Genomic DNA, 17,685 nt, shown 5'->3' on the forward strand with positions numbered 1-17,685 from the left:
ACCATGTGTTGTTACTTTGTAGCTGGTCCATCATCCAAGATGGCTGCAGCGGGGGACTTAGTTTAACAAAGGACCCTATGGGAAATGCATACAAATGACTTCTTTTAGAGAACCGCTGAATGGAATGTAACCAAACAAAGTATGAATGTTCCTTATGAGGTGATGACCAAGTGTTGTTACTTTGTAGCTGATCCATCATCCAAGATGGCCACCAGTGGGGGACTTAGTTTAACATAGAACCTAATGGGAAATACATACAAATGTCTTCTTTTAGAGAACCACCGAATGGAATGAAACCAAACAAAGTATGAATGTTCCTTATGAGGTGATGACCAAGTGTTGTTACTTTGTAGCCGATCCATCATTCAAGATGGCTGCCAGTGGGGTGACTTTGTTTAACATAGGACCCTATGGGAAATTCATACAAAAGTCTTCTAGAGAACCACTGAATTGAATGAAATCAAACATAAATGTTCCTCTCCTAAAGAGGTGGTGGCCAAGTGTTGTTACTTTGTAGCCAAATTTTATCTTTTTTTATATGATTTCAAAAACCCAAGAAGTCAGGTGAGCAATACAGGCTCTTGAGAGCCTCTAGTTTCAAGATGCTAGACAGAAATCTGAACATGTTATAAAGGCTATCTGCAGATGTTTGTTTCAAGTTACGATGAGTACCCGTGCTGAGATTAGATTTAACTATTAGAACAAATAGGAAGAAATCTGGAATTTAACTGATAATGGCCATTTGGTGGCATTATGGAAAAATGAAAATTCAAAATCCGGCATTTTCAAAAATATGAATATAATAGTTGATTCTTGATACTGTAACTGATTGTGTTTTGGAGGCAGATTGATTGCTACAAGGTATTGATTTAATGAATAAGAAACAGTTTTGATAATGGTTACCTCTCAAGGCAACACAGTGACCTAGTTTTAACAGGCCAGAATTTTTTAGCCATATAATACCTCTGTGTTCCTGAATGACCTATATGCATTAATAAATTGATGTAACAATACATCTGGAAAGAGTTTATTGACCATGCATTGCAAGTTTCATCTCCCTCCATTTTTTTTAGCACATTCATTATTCTACAGCAGTGTGACCTTTACTAGACCCCTTCATATAAAATTGGAATCTTTTATCAAGGGACATGCTGTTAAGGCGATGTATTAGTTGCTGGTGTATGGTAAAAAAAACTTAGCCACATTTCAGGAATACATAAACACTCCGTTGGTGCAGGTCAAAATAATATACAGCAATATAAATTATTGCATGTACTGTTCCAACAGCAAGAGATGCTGTGTCCACAGATGATAAGTAATTACACACAGTGCATGTGTGGGGCAGACAAATACACACAGTACTTAAAAATGTATCCCAAGTTTAAGGATCGTCACCGTGTATCATCGTACAGCGGATTTAGGTACTAACCAAGCGGGCGTGAGCGACGGTAACGAAAATCTTAGTTTTGTTCACATAATATAAATGTGTACTTCAATCTATTAAACATAATTGCTGTTTTAAGAAATGATTTGGTCGTAGGTTGATGATTAGAGATGTCTCGTTATTTTCCCAAAACAAGAGGGATTACTAAAACATTGTAAAAGCAGGTGCAAATTCTTGTCAAATAAGCTGGCCCTCATCTCATTCGATATAATTCTATATTCATTGCAACTCTTTTTCTTATAGAAGGTCAATGTGTGTGTGTATTAAGTATAGCTGTTTCAATAATTGTCATTGAAATTATCTTTAATACATATGTTATTTTTCGATATTTTATCCCTAAAGAAGCGTTGTGTACGGTGTTTAGCTGACCACATAAATCCTTATGTACGGTGCATAGTTAAGTTGTACCCTGTACACAAAAACTTTACTTTCATACTCGTTTACTTACCCAAAAAGTTTCAAGGAATGAGTATGATTGATAACTATCACTTTTGCCCTGTGTTAGGTTTCTTTCAGATAAAACATGTAAATGTCTCAACAACTGTATCGAAATTGAAAGTTGGTGTTGACATTCACAACTATTTGCGCATGTACAAGTTAATTGTTCTTATTAGAATATCAAAGTTGTTTTATGAATAGGAAAAAATCAATACAAAAATATTTGGGATCAGGAATTTCAAATGTTGAGAAATGTACATTGAATTTTGATAAAGCAAAACAAAGATTTTCGTTACCGTGTAAGGTCAAAACCGATCATGCCCGCTTGGTTAGTATCTATATCCGGTGTACTGATGATACACGGTGAGTATGAAAATTTGATTCCTTCGGTTTTTATGAATCACAGACCATAAAGGGTTAGGCAGCAACCATTTGATTTGCTGGGTGGGTGGGGGGGGAGGGGACTATGGTTTTTTTTGGGAAAAAAAGTTTGTTTCCAGTTTTGAGAAAAAAAAAATTTGTTTTTGATTCTGAGAAAAAAAAATTGTTTGTTTCACCCTCAGCTGCCACTATATGTAATGCTAAAATTGCAAGAAATAAATTGTTTTCGACTTGTCACGAAAAAAATAGATTGTTTTTCGCCACAGGCGAAAAAAAAATTTGTCCAGAAAAAAAAACATAGCCCCCCCCAGAAAATCAAATGGTTGCTGCCTTAGTTTAAGCTTAAATCATTACTTGGCATCTGTCGTACAACTATCTCCTCTGAAACTACAGGGCCAAATTGTGGTATCCTTTTATGGAAATGTGGCAGATGACCCCGCCTGCCAACCGACATTACTAAAAAACGGATAGGATGCAAGTTTTCCTAATACACATGTAATACAACTACCTTAGATAAAAAAAATGTCTGTGAACAAAATCCATCTTCTTTTGTTTGTACTTGACATGTATATTAATCAAAACCAGAGAGTGTGCAATAATGTTTGTACAACTTCCTAGGTCAAAGGTCAAGGTCAAAAACTTTGGTTTCAGTTGACATCCCCATGTCCTATGGTAAAGATCGTGTCCGCTCTATATCTTGAGAACCGTTATGTTTTCATAGTAATTCTTGACATGTATATAAACCAACACCAGAGGGTGTGCCATAATGTAACTTGTTTGAACACGATCCATCTTTAAAAATTTCTTTCGGTACTTAACATGTATACTAATCCAGCGTTTTGCATTTGCGCCGATCTGCATTTCATTTGCGCCGATTTTTTTACAAGTAAATTACAGATAAATGTTATTTTTCTTTATCCTTATTGACCTCTTCCGTTAGCTATTTGTACAAATGATCTGAAATGTCAATCATAACATGTGTATGACTGTTGTCCTCTGCTCACCACGAGGAGGTGGAAGAAGGATCTCAGGAAGTCAATTTAAACGCACTATTTTCACATACTTTAAAAATCAAGTAAAACCTAAGATAAAGGCACTCTTTTCTTACTAAAATGACGAAAAACAATTTTATTTACAACATAAAAATCCATAAAAACGGAATTATATATTAAAATCATAAATCTGTTCTTAGGGAGCTACCATTTGATTTTTATGGGGTGGCTAGGATGAAATTTGAAAAAAATAGGCAGGACAGGAGTTTTGAGTAAAAAAAAAGGCAGGATGAGACACTTGCAAAAAAAAAAAGTCAGGACGACAATTTAGGTAAAAGTCAGGATAAACTAAAAAAAAAAAGGCAGGACCGAACAGAGTGAAAAATAAAAAGGCAGGACAGAGATTACAGCTTAAAAAAAAATGCAGGACAAAATTTTTCATCCTAGCCCTCCCCATAAAAATCAAATGGTATCTCCCTTATATACTTTCAAGGTATAGCACCTTTACAAGTATTTTCTTACCTGTGTTAAGCTGTAAATGCAATTAGGAGCAAATATAAAATCGGCGCAAATGAAAAAACATTTAAAAATCGGCGCAAATATCATACGCCCTATTAATCAACACCAGAGGTTACGTAAAAATTTATGTTCAACCTGCTAGGTCAAAGTTCAAGGTCAAAATTTTGGATTCAGTTGACAACCCCATGTCCTATGGTAAATATCCTGTCCTCTCTATATGTTGAGGTTAAGAAATTTACTAAAAAAAATAAAGTTTAACCACAGAGTGTAACTGGCAGAAAAACTAAGTCCATTTATCAGTGAAATAACGGATAAACAGGATTTTTTTTTACATTGTTCTGGATACAATCTTATCATTATAAACAAGCTTCTATCCAAATTTGGTAGAAATCTAGGATATTTCAAAAAAGTTATTAATTTTTTTTAAATCTTTTAAAACAGAGTGAATGTAATGTTTACTGGCAGAAAAACTAAGTCCATTTATAAGTAAATTGCAGATAAAACAGGGTTTTTTCCCCCACAAAATTTACTTCTGTGAAATTTCTTATGTTAATAAACCAGCTTCTGTCCAAATTTGGTATAAATCCGGGATATTTTAAGAAAATTATTAAAATAAAAAAGATAAAAATAACCACAGAGTGAATATTTGTGGACAACGCCGATGAAATGAGGGATCGCTATGTCTGGGGGTCATGTCTCGCTTGTGCGACAAAAGTCGCAGGCTTGACAAAAATGGTTATAAACCAAAAAGGGCCATCAGAGTTATGCGTGAGATATAATCCTCAACTTCAAATAATTTCAGAAATTTTGTATTATAACAGCCAATTTTCATTGAATAACACAAATCCGTATTTTCATGCCAGTACCAAAGAACTAACAGGCTATTAGGCTTGTGAAACACTCGGATATCATTCTTGTTTTCTTGTCATTTCCACAAATACTAGAGAGGTCCTCTGGCAGTAGAGTGATCTAAGTAGTTTATATCTACAGCGGTCACTGATACTAGTCTAATTGGGTTCTATCCCTCGCAACATTCTCATGTCAAGTGCGTTAGACTCCAATCTTAATTACCGGTAATTGATGAAAATTTCCAACTTTTGTTATATTTATCTTTTTAATACTGGTAAATGAAATCATAATAGTGTGTACTGGCTGGTCATTATCGCTATGATTCGATTTTGTAACGCCTACATATAGCTAATACATATTCATGTCTTGAGAGATAAGAACAGTATGTGTAGCCATAAACTGGGAGTTGTAGAAATTTGTAGTGCAAATGTATAGATGCAGTATATAGAATATAAAATTAGATCAGAAATATTGTTATTAATTATAATAAATCAAGCGAGAAAAACACAGATCTATCATGGTGGAGGACCTTTCCTACCGAAGGTCGATGGTTCTCAAAAAGCACTCCGTTGCCTCATCCAATATAAAATTAATACTGATATAGCCGTAAGGGCTGAATGTGGCGTTGAACACCATCAATCAATCAAAATAATACTAGTGGTGTGAAATTTGATTGAACAATTGTCTCCTTTTAAACATTGCCGGGATTTTTAGGTAAATATTGATATTGCATAGGTTTTAGATAAGCGATTTATGGGGTTCCTTGAAATGGAGCATTTACGTTTGGGGTTTGTTTTTTGGGGGAGAGGGAAAACCTACTTTACTGATGATTTTCCTATGAACTATTTGAAAGCAAACGACGTTAAATTAATGAGTGGCATTCAAACCCAACTTGATCGATCGGTGAGTATTGTACTATTTCGTAGAGGTCAGTTTTTTTTGGTGGCCACCCTGAGAGAACCATCGAACTATGACAGACAAGTATAAGACTGACAATACTAGTCAATTAAGATGGAAGTCGAACGCACCTGCCACGTGAGGCAGATTTAGGGGGGGGGAGCAGTTAGCCACCCCCTTTTTGGAGAATTTTTTGTGTTGACTGACTTAGGGAATCACTGAAGCATGACAAGCTTGTGCAGGCCTCCACTGTGGCAGTCAGTAATTAAACTGATTTCTGGATCCACCACTGCAGCCTGATATACACAGGCACTTGTCTCAGAAAAAAAATTCCTATGTACCTTATTATAACAAGGTATATAGGATTTTTTTTTCTGAGACAAGTGCCTGTGCTGATATATCTGTTCCCATATCGCGGCAGTTTTGGTCCCCCTTTTCTCTGTTCAAAAATTGGGGAGACAGAGAAGAGGGGGATTTGTTTGAAAATAGTGTTGTTTTAGGCTAGTTGCACGAAATACTTCAAATTGAAATCCCCCCCCCCTCCCCCCCCCCTGAAATGAATACTACAAAAGTACATCTGTCAAAAATTCAATGTTCATAAATTTATTGACTAAATCCTTGAAATCATATAACAAATAATACTATCTAATAAAAGACTGTTTTGCTTTTAGTTTTTACAAAGACAGGTCCTCAATATTCCGGTGGTGCCTGTCCGTATTAGGTTTCGTTTATTCCCATTCCTTATTGATTTCCGTTTGCTAATTTCGCAAACAATATTTCTTTGTAAATTGACAGTTCAGCTATATTTTCACGGTATTGGTAATTTTTAATGATGCCCTTCTTTATCGATATATATATGTATTTCATGTTCTCATAGCCTTCATCATTAGCCTCAAGTCCTTTTATTTTTTAAAGAGTTTGGTATTAAAATACAATTTTCAGTCTCACTGTGTACATGGTGACTATTGCCGGCTACTATTGGTGTAGTGCCTAATGCCTATAGCTATATATAACTGAAGAAAATTATGGAAGGTATTAATATAAAGACTTTGTATTAAAAAAGGGGGGCTCAAAGGTAAAGTAATTTAAATGCTGATATTTTGTATTGACCATTGTATTACAATGTGGACTGTCGATTTTGATTGAACTACATGTGTCAAACTGTATTCAGTGGTTGATCCAGAACTTTTCATAAAGAGGGGGGGGGGCTCCAGTCATGCTTTAGTCCCCCCCCCCCCTGGATCCGCCTATGGTATTTCCCACTTCTGTAATATGGATGTTCCTTTCGGCTATTGTGTGACGGGTTGGTCTGCGCATAGATTAGTCGCACTTGCAGAGGAGTGCTGATTTAAACTCCTTGGTTGTAGTGATGCACACTATACCAAGTCCTCTAGATAGTTCCAATCTTCTGCAGAGTTCTTGAAAAATGTATCTTCCCCTCAACCACTTTAAAGAAGAAAATCAGTCGTTGTTGTTGTCGTTCAGATAACATTTTTGTCATACATATGATTTTAATGCAGACTTGGGGTCAATACATTGAAATATATTGTTTCGAAATTTTAAAATCACACATTACCTTGCCAAAACGATCAATAACACTGATTACCATGAAATAATTAATTAAATTACAATTGCTTTACTAACATGACTAACAATAACTTAAGAAATTTATTAAATTACACATTACATTTTATCATAAATTTTTTTAAACAACATACATGTACATTTTACATTGTATGAGGGGGATAGGACTCGAATATTTTATTCTCATAAACATACATGACATACATAGTTACAGAGAAATTAGTATACAATTATAATATAATAATCGTGCATGCGTAAATAAATATGGAAAAAGACAGTTCATTTAATTGTGTATGTTAAACACAATTTAACTAACCAGGAGGGACGACAATTGATAATACATGTTTAATGAATCTTGCTAGTTTTTCTAATACAATAATATCAGTTGATGAGAATAACTGATTAAATTTTGCAGTATTTCCATTTTTTTGACAATATTTCGGTAACAATTTCTTTCTTTCTGAACTAAAAAAGTTACAAACTAAAATATAATGGTACTCATCACCGATTTCATTTGAGTTACATATAATGCATGTTCTTTCGTCTCTTTGAATTTTATGCCATCTGCCCGATTCAATTGGCAAACGATGACAGCCACATCTGAATTTTAAACATATATAATACATAAGATATGTGGGTAATAACGATAAATAACGTTCAAAACAGAATTCATTCTTAAATATTCTATAACAAATTGTTTTACTTGAATTAAAAATGTCAGACGACCATTCTTGCTTAAATTGGTCTTTTAATCTAAGTTCTACACAGTTTTCTATCCATTCTGTAGAAAAATGAGACTCGGATCTCCATACATTTGATAGACCACAGTTATCAAAAATGCTTTTAACAAATTTCAACCATTTGCTTTCAAAGCCATAATTCTCAAAATATACAAACAGCAATTTGTAAAGAATTGAGGAGATTTTTTCCTCTTCACCATTTACTAATCTACACCAAAATTTTATCATTCGCATCTTAACTGTTAGCGAGATCGGAAATCGTCCGAGTTCTCCATAAATAATGCTATTTGGCGTTGTCTGCTTTAGGTTTAATATGAGCTTGCAAAAACGCAAGTGTACTTTTTCTAAAACATCTAAATTTTCAAAACCCCAGATCTCTGAACTGTAAAGTAATACTGGTAAAATGGCTTTATCGAACATATCTAATTGACATTCAATTGATAAATTATGTCTTCGACATTTTTTTAATAAACTATACATTGCTTTTGTTCCCTGGTCTCTTAAATATTTTCTTGTGGTTAAAAAAGATCCACTTCTTGCAAAAAATACACCAAGATACTTGTAGTCTTTGACAATTTCTATTTCTTTATTACAAAAATAAAATTTTTCTTTTTCTGAAATTCTTCCTCTAGAAAATATAAGAATTTTTGTTTTTTCAATATTAACTTTCAGTTTCCAATTTTCACAATAATTTGAAAACGTATCCAACATAAACTGTAAATCCTTGCTTGATTCTGATAACAAAATAGTATCGTCTGCATATAAAAACAATAGAATTTTAAGATAGATCGTTAACTCATTTTCAATATCGCAACTGATTGATTCTAACCCTTTTATATTATGTTCTTCTAAATATGATTGAAGATCATTAAGATACAATGAAAAAAGTACAGGAGATAGATTTTCACCTTGTCTAACTCCTAGTTCACACTTAAAAAACCCTGAACATTCGTCATTATGTCTAATATATGATTTAATACCTTCATACATATTTTGAATAATACGTAAAAATCTACCATTTACATTATTTTGCAAAAGTTTAAAAAATAAAGAATTTCTATGAACAAAGTCGAACGCCTTCTCAAAGTCCACAAATGCACAATGGAGTTTTTTCTTTTTAAAATGCAATAGCTCAAATAAAGCATATAAAGAAAAAATGTGGTCATTTGTAGAAAAACCACTTCTAAAACCAGCTTGGTTTTGATGTAATAACATGTATTCATCAAGACTCAGAGATGGGTCTGATTACTTTCAATGTAATTGATTAAATTACAATTACTTTGTCATTTCACATTTGTAGGATTGAATTAAATTAATGATTACATCATTTCTGAAAGTGTCTGATTAAATTAATAATTACATTGGCAAAGTAATCATGATTACATCTGATTACAATGAATTTAAACAAAAAACACAATTAGAATAATGTGAATGAATAAAAGTTATATATATATATATATAGAGCCTTTTTAGAAAGGCTTTTGTTTGATATTATATAAAATGATTTCTTCAAAAGTTCAATACATGTACATACATGAACATTATTTCACTGGTTATGACTCATTATACTTTATCATCATTGATCTCTGAATTTTTTTTTACTTCAATCGAAGCTTTATAAAGAGTTTGCTGTTTACCTTTTGACCTCTTCCAGACTTTATATATATGTATTTCAAGGTGCTGTTTATGGAAGTTAAAATATGGATGAAATAAAGTTACCTGTTAAAAACTATGTTAAATTTTAATAGAATGGAGTAATCAAATTGTAAACATACACAAGTACTTTAAAATCATTGCATTTTACATGTCCAGTCCAAATACATACAAAAATTTGCTTATTTTAAACAAAATATTTGTGCTAATTAGATAAATTCCTTCATGTCTAATTAATCTATTATCATTTATATTGTCCTACAGCTATACTCAATTGTTAATTGCAATAAAAACAAACCTTAATTAAATAAAATTTCCCCTGCAAAATGGTGTCCTGAAAAAATCTTGTCTTTCAGGATATCCCAGGAAGTCCTGGGACATCCTGAAAAATCCCAGCACTGGTAATTTTGTAAATCCTGAAATTTCAAGTGTCCCAGGAAATCCAATGAAGTCCTGAAATCTGTTGTCCTGATATTTCAGGAATTTCCAAGACTTTAAATTTGTTTCAGGAATTACAGATATTTCAGGACTTACAATATTTGATGAACACAAGTTTATCCTGATTTTTCAAGAAGTCTTAGGACTTTAGATTTGAACAGGAATTACTGGGATATTTCAAGACTTTAAAGATATGGGTTTCTTTTCAAAACTTACATGTAGTCTTTTTTTGCAATTTGAATTCCACTTAAGTATATTTACAATTCCATTTAAGTAAAGTTCCTAGAATTGTTTGTGCACAGTTCAACTTGTATATGATCATATTGATAAAAATGTTAGGATGCAATTTTGGAAAATGCAAAACTCACATATCACAAATCATGTCACATGCCGAAAGCCAAAATATGAGTAACAACACAACATGATTTTTTTTATTTAAACATTATTTATTTTCAAGGCCCTATTAAAGATCATGATCAATACAACCATAGATGTAATACCCAAGATAATAGATTAACTGTAAACAGGTTAAATTTATATAATTGCGAGTATCTATTAAAATGAACACACAAATAATTTTCATGCTTTATATATAATTCTTTATCTTTGAAATGTGAGCCAGAGTGAATGAAATGTATAAATGTGCCATCTGGTTTATATTTATTTTAGTGTAGACACTGGACAGGAAGTGTGAGGCCAAATGCAGGGGATCATGCACATATGGCTAAATTATACATTTTCTGCAATTACTATTGTAACTTCAAACATTAAGATGGTAAATAAACAATACATGGATTTTTTTTTATTATAATATATATATCAAATATTCAAGATAAATTAAATCTATTCAACCAGGGAACCTTTCAAAGAAAATAGAAATTTAACTCCTTAAATAACCCCTGACACAATTAGAATTTGAACTTGGACAACAAGCAAAGATGTCCTATATCATGTATATCTTAAACACAAAATGAATGCAGATAAATGGAATTAACTAAGTTCCAACAGTTCTATATTTTAACATTATATTAATAGTGCAGATGTTTTCTTCTGGTGACATGACTTTGATTTTAAGGAGCATTTATTTGATGATTTCATGCATTTTGGATAATATCTTTTGGTAAGTACAAATACATTAGATTCCACCATTTTGAATATGTGCATGTTACAATAAGAGTAAAGAAAACAGTTATAGAATGTTTACATAAGATTTACTTTCATCACAATCATAAGGAATTAGAAATACATTGTTATTACATATAATGAAAAAATATTTAAATGGTATAGGTATGCTTTTAATAATAATATAAAAAAACTTAAACATAGAACTGTGAGAAAACTCACATTAAGATATACCACAAACAGTTTGCTGCAATATGTCTGAAATAAGTTGCTTAATTCATTAAGATACATACTTCTGGAATACTATAGTACATGTTTAATTTTTAAAATTTTAAATATATGATTGAGTAGGGAAAAAAATGCTAAAAATAATTGTCAGGAGATATTTTAAAGTCTAGCTATGATATATGAATGAATCAAATGACTTGGTCCTTAATGGCAGGGTACATTTATACACAAAATATATATATGTATGTACTCATTTAAATAAATAAAAAAAGCATGTTGACTTAAACAAATCTGATATACAATGACATACTAATGCATGATATTTGGTATTTATATTTTTTTTTATCAAACTTTAGATCCAGAACTTTTGTTTTGTTTCAGATTTACTGTTAGAGACCAGCAGCTTTGATTTATAAAAACTATTGTGAGGGCCAAGATACATTTATGTGACCAGCTTAAACTAGTCAAGACAAGAGGGCTTTTTGGAAAATTGGAGAGAATAGAAGATGCTAACAATGAACAAAACAGTGACTGTACTAAAGAAAATAAATTTGTTTTCAAGTGATTTGATTTTGAAAATGCCATCAAATGTGCTGTGAAGAAAAAAAGTCAGAAGAATGAATGCTGTCTTTTTATAGATTCAAAGGATAAGAGTCCATGTTATCCCCGTGGCTTTTTTAAAAAATTTTTGGTATATCCCAGGACATCCCAGGAGTTCTCAGGACAATATTAAAACAAGAATGTGTCCCCAGTACACGGATGCCCCATTCGCACTATCATTTTCTATGTTCAGTGGACCGTGAAAATGGGGTTAAATCTCTAATTTGGAATTAAAATTAGAAAGATCATATCATACAGAACATATATACTAAGTTTCAAGTTGATTGGACTTCAACTTCATCAAAAACTACCTCGACCAAAAACTTTAACCTGACATGGGACAGACGGACGAACGGACGAACGGACAAACGAACGGTTGGACGGACGGACGCACAGACCAGAAAACATAATGCCCATAAATGGGGCATAATAATTTACATGTTAACAAGTCCTGAAAAGTTTTTTAAACCTGGGACTTCTCAGGACAATCCTGGGATATTTCAGGTTTACTAGTCCTGAAAAGTCTGGAAACCCTGGGACTTCTCAGGACAACCCTGGGATATTTCAGGTTTACTATTCCTGAAAAGTCCTGAAATGTCCCAGTTGGTCCTCATGCTTTTAGGTCCAGGATTTCCTGGGATATCCCAGGAAATCCTGTTCCAATACTCTCCCTAAAATTCCTGAAAAGTCTTGAAATCTCATTTCAGGAAGTCCTGGGATATCCCAAGAAAATATCCCAGGAAATCCCAGGAAGGTCCTGGGATATCCTAGGATATCCCAATAAATTCTTGCAAGGGTGGTTTCCTACCTGTCAATTCAAAGTTGACAAAAATCACAATATCAACAAAAGATTATAATTCAAGGTTAAAGAAAAGTATAACTTAAATATAACAGTTATTATCAAATATTTATCTGCACATCTTTTCTTTAAATTGTGAATATATGAACAATATATTTCACCAAGGCCATAGACGTGCAATTGTATTATATGTCTCTTCTTAGGCTAATGATGACTTTTCAATACTTTATTTTTTACTGAAGTATACAAATCAATTAACATGATTTATAAACATGATAAAGTTAACTAAACTATTTAAATATATATATATGTTAAATATTTATTTAATTGGAATAAAAAAGGTTCATTTTTTGACCATATGACCATAAACACAGTTTTAGATTTTTTTTCATTGTAATCAGAATGTAATCAAAAAGTAATCAGGATTACAGGATATTTTGAAAAGTAATTGATAAAATTAAATTACATGTAATCAGATTTTTAGCTGATTAATGATTACAATGATTACTTGAAAAATTGTAATCAATTACAGCTGATTAACAATTACAATTACAATCACCCCAAGTCTGATAGGACTTTTATCAGGACTCTGGGATAACTGCGTGATTGGGTGTTTTTAAGCTCGGGATTACGGAATGGACCCTTTCGGGATCCAGGAATTCTTGTTTTGAAATTCGGGATTTAAATTTATTTTAATTCGGACCTCAGGATTTCATGTTTTTAAGTGGGATTTTGGGATCAAGACCCTGCCGACCCCCTCACATGTAGCATATGAAAAAGATTTATGTAAAATTGCAAAGTTTACATTATATATATAAGCTGGGTCATCTGTCATTTGTCTGTGTCCCACTGACACATTCTTCATTTATTTGTGATAAATTTTCATTTAGTGTTACTCACTTGAGATTGAAAACTATAGCTTGAAACTAAGGGGTAAACTTTTTGTGTTATTTGATTTAATTTGTGTTATTTTAAAGTTTTTAGTATATGATCAATGCTTAATATTAGACTGTATCATTAAGAAGGGGGAGTGGGGGGAGGGGTCCTGAAATCCTGAGGTCCCGAATTTAAAGAAGTCTAAATCCCAACATCCAGAGATTCCCAGATCCCGAAATCCCGAGCTTAAAAACACCTGATCCTGGATGCCTGATAAAGGCCCTACCCCTCTCATTTAGTCATGTAAATATGACAGAAATATGCAAAACAATAGACAGTGTGCTTGCATCGTCCATTTGTGTAAAGCTGTTCATAAAACACTGATCAGCTGATAACTCGTACTAAAAATATGTACAAATTATAATTTGTATAACATTACAATATATATAATGCTTTTAAAATGCTTGTTTTATACAATAAGCATGATAAGCATGTACATGTATTATAATACAATTTCATTGCTGTTTTGTGTTTTTTTCCTCTGATATTTGTTGGAAACTAAGGGTGCTCATGCCGCTGTCAATTGGTTAATATAAGATAAGATAAATTTTATTTTCCAAATTAGGTCCCCAGGGGGGCATACACAAAAAGGGCTGTACTCAAGGAGCTGTGGTATTTACACAGTCCTCCTCGTGTCTGAAGCAGACAAGAAAGTCACATAATTAACAATTTTTCTAAATAAATTTACATGCAGCAGTGAGAATAGACTTATCTTCTGTGTTCATATATATAAGCCATCAGTTTATCTCTTGCGATAAGAGTTAAAAGTTAATATAATATAAATATAAGCAACATATGGATAAACAGATTATCAACATGATAAATTGAATTTCTAATTGATAATGATTCTCCCCATATCTCAGGGCTGTCTCTAAAATGGGGGGGGGGGGATTGTAATTGTATATTGCCATTGATCATTTAAACTACAGCAAACTAATTGATAAATTGATAATCTGTTCCTATTTTCAGACTGAACAACAGAGAAAACTGGAGAAATACTACCAACTTAAGATAATGTTGAAACTGTTCTTGGGCTATGTTCAATGTATACCAGAGTTGATTTTTGTGGAAATTTTTTAAGAAGCTTCAAATCAGGACCAAAGACATCCCTGTATTTGAACTGACAAACAGAAGTTAGAGAGTTAGGTAATCAGCATGGAAGAAAATTTGTCTGCAGGTCAAGTAAATGTACCAGTAACACAAAATAGTTTAATCCTTGAAAAACAAAGTCTTGGATCCGACGGTGACACATGTACAGTATCAGAGATAAAAAAAGACATGGTTGATATATTTAAATCAAAGAAAACAAACGTGATAAGACAGAAGAAATCGGTGAAAGGTAAAACTATTGAAATATTTCAATGTGGTATCTGTCATAAAACATTTAACGTAAAGAAATATTTAAAATCTCATCTTTTAACTCACACTGGTATTAAAAAATTCAAATGTGAAATTTGTAGTAAAAAGTTTCTTCGAAAAGTACAACTCTTGAGTCATCAAAACGTACATAAAGATGGAAAACCATTCTTTTGTGAAGTATGTAACCAAGGTTACAGTAGTAAAAGTTATTTGAAAGCACATCTTAGAATTCATAATGGTGAACGTCCTTATCAGTGCGAAATATGTCCGAAAAGATTCACCCTCCGAGAAACACTCAAAGAACACGTTAGAATTCATACAGGAGAAAAACTAAGTACCTGTAGTGTGTGTAGTAAAGAATTTAATGACCACCGTAGACTTCGCTTACACATGAAAATACACATCGGTGATAAAAAATATAAATGTTCAACGTGTGGTAAAGGGTTTATTTTTAATTCTAGTCTTAAAACACACATTCTTATTCACAATGAGGAGAAAGCTTTTACCTGTGAAACATGTAAGAAGTCATTCAAAACCAAAAATCAACTTCGTAATCACATGGTAACTCACAGTACGGAGAAAGCATTCAGGTGTGAAATTTGTGGACAAGAGTTCGCTCGAAAATCATATTTAGATCGACACAGTCGAATACATACTGGTGAAAAGCCATATAAGTGTGAAAAGTGTGCAAAAGAATTTTCCACTAATACACATCTTAGACGACATGAAAGAATACATTTGAATATCCGACCTCATGCATGTGAAATATGCGGGAAAAGTTTTGCAGAAAATTGTAAACTACAAGAACATTTTTTAACTCATACAATTACTGGCAGAAAACCGTATGAATGTCAGTATTGTGGAAAAGAATTATTGACAAAGCAAACACTACAAAAACATGAAAAACTTCACACAGAAACAGAGGTAAAGGAGTTTGAATGTAAAATTTGTCAGAAGAAATTCAGACGTGAAGTTGACCTAGATATTCATTCTAGAATTCACACAAATATACGTCCATATAAGTGTGACTTGTGTGATAGGACATTCATACAGAAAGGACACTTACAAAGTCATTTAAAAACTCATGCAAATTTAAAGCCATATAAATGTGATATCTGTCATCAATGTTATCGAACAAATGAAAGTTTACAGACACATATAAAAAGACATCAAGGCCTCAAACAATTCTTTTGTAAAATTTGCGATAAAACATTTGTTGCAAAATGTGAATTAATTCAACATTTACGAACACACACAGATGAGAAACCTTACCAATGTGAGATTTGTAAGAAATCGTTCCGATCCAATAATTCTCTGAAGCAACACACACGATCCCACAACGGCGAAAAAGAGGTGAAATGCTCAGTTTGTGGGAAGGAGTTTAGTCAGAAAGGGTATCTCAAACTACATATGAAATTACATGAACAAGATCAGCCATTTTATTGTGAAATGTGTGGTAAAAAGTTTAATTTTAAGAATCGTCTACAAAAACACATGGAAATGCATCTTGGTATAAAGCCGTATAATTGTGACAAGTGCAGTGCTGGGTACACAAGAAAAGAGTACTTAGCAACACACATGAAAACACATGATGGGACAGAAGGTCAAAATGTAGTCAATAGTACATCACCATCTAAAAATACTGCTAAACATACAAAAAGGGGCAAGTCAAAGGATGGAAAAATTAAGAAAAATAAGAAATCAATTACACCTGCTCTTTCTAATAAAATTGGTGTCCAAAATTCATCCACTGTAGAGAAAGACGTGACAGATTCTTCTGTTATCACAAATCACATTCGGGAGGCTATAAATTCTGTTATAAAGAATTCTCTTCAAACTTCTAACTTGAAAAAGGGTGGTGAAAGGTCAGGAATTACAAATAAAGGAAGTTTAAAAATAAAGTTAAAGTTAAAGAGGAAAGAAAAATCTACAAGAGTAAGACAAAGAAAGGATAAACCTGATTCATGTACATCAAGAAATGAAATTTTTCCACTGGGTCAAGAAAAAGAGAACTTAGAAAAGGAACCAGAAATAGCAGATGATGTACAACAACAAGTAATGAAAGAACAAGAAACAACTGAATCAACAGCTATTCCCGCACAATTAACTGTATCCCAGGATCCAGGACCATATCAAACTGTACAAGCAAGTGATGACCGCCAAATTAGTCTACACGATTTTAAAATTGAAGTAAATGATGATTTTGTCAATGGAACTGATAATTCAAATGATGAGTCTTTGCTTAATAACTCTGGTGAAAAAATGTTAAAATCATACAGTGATAGTTCATCAGATCTCATGGATATTAGTAGAAAAGATGACAGTTTGTCTTGTGTTAAAACTGAACCTATTGACGATCTTGATCATGATGATTGTCAACAAAATGAGAGCTTTTCTGTTGAAATTAATCCATTTTATAATAATGAAAGTGTTTAATCTTTTATTCATGCAGATATTTTTTTTTTTTTTTAAATAAGTTAAGGGATCACTACTGGCTATTTAAGGGTGGTTGTCGTCCTCAAATCCTAGATGTTTAACCCCTAGTTACCTTAGCATTCTTAAATCAATGTAAATTTCCTGTACCTTTCTTGATTTTTGAGAAACAAGTTTTGAAAAATTTATCTATCATCATGATCATGTTGATCAGAACCATTGTTAAACTGTTTTATCTTTCAATTGTTCAATTATCTCATTTTTAGAATGATT

The 17,685-nt window shown here is 32.5% G+C and overlaps 1 protein-coding gene and 1 long non-coding RNA gene across 3 annotated transcripts; both read left to right on the forward strand.

The window, feature by feature from the left end:
- The first annotated feature begins 6,263 nt into the window (after window positions 1–6,263).
- Window positions 6,264–17,446, forward strand: LOC143076421 (uncharacterized). Of its 2 annotated transcripts, none has more exons than XM_076252178.1 (2): window positions 6,264–6,333; window positions 14,590–17,446. In XM_076252178.1, the coding sequence occupies exon 2, from the start codon at window positions 14,776–14,778 to the stop codon at window positions 17,413–17,415; it is 2,640 nt and encodes an 879-aa protein (XP_076108293.1). In that variant the 5' UTR covers window positions 6,264–6,333; window positions 14,590–14,775; the 3' UTR covers window positions 17,416–17,446. The 2 variants fall into 2 exon arrangements, with proteins under 2 accessions (XP_076108293.1, XP_076108294.1); XM_076252179.1 differs by having other exon boundaries at window positions 6,275–6,339.
- LOC143074724 (uncharacterized) lies at window positions 10,540–11,850 on the forward strand. Its single transcript, XR_012978035.1, has 2 exons — window positions 10,540–11,055; window positions 11,667–11,850. It is a non-coding gene; the product is annotated as an uncharacterized LOC143074724 (long non-coding RNA).
- Window positions 17,447–17,685: the final 239 nt, after the last annotated feature.

This window comes from Mytilus galloprovincialis, chromosome 5 (assembly GCF_965363235.1).
Source record: "Mytilus galloprovincialis chromosome 5, xbMytGall1.hap1.1, whole genome shotgun sequence".
Taxonomy (NCBI): domain Eukaryota; kingdom Metazoa; phylum Mollusca; class Bivalvia; order Mytilida; family Mytilidae; genus Mytilus; species Mytilus galloprovincialis.

Coding starts and splice junctions, on each gene's coding strand:
- LOC143076421 (XM_076252178.1), top strand. CDS start 14,776: ATGGAAGAAAATTTGTCTGCAGGTCAAGTAAATGTACCAGTAACACAA.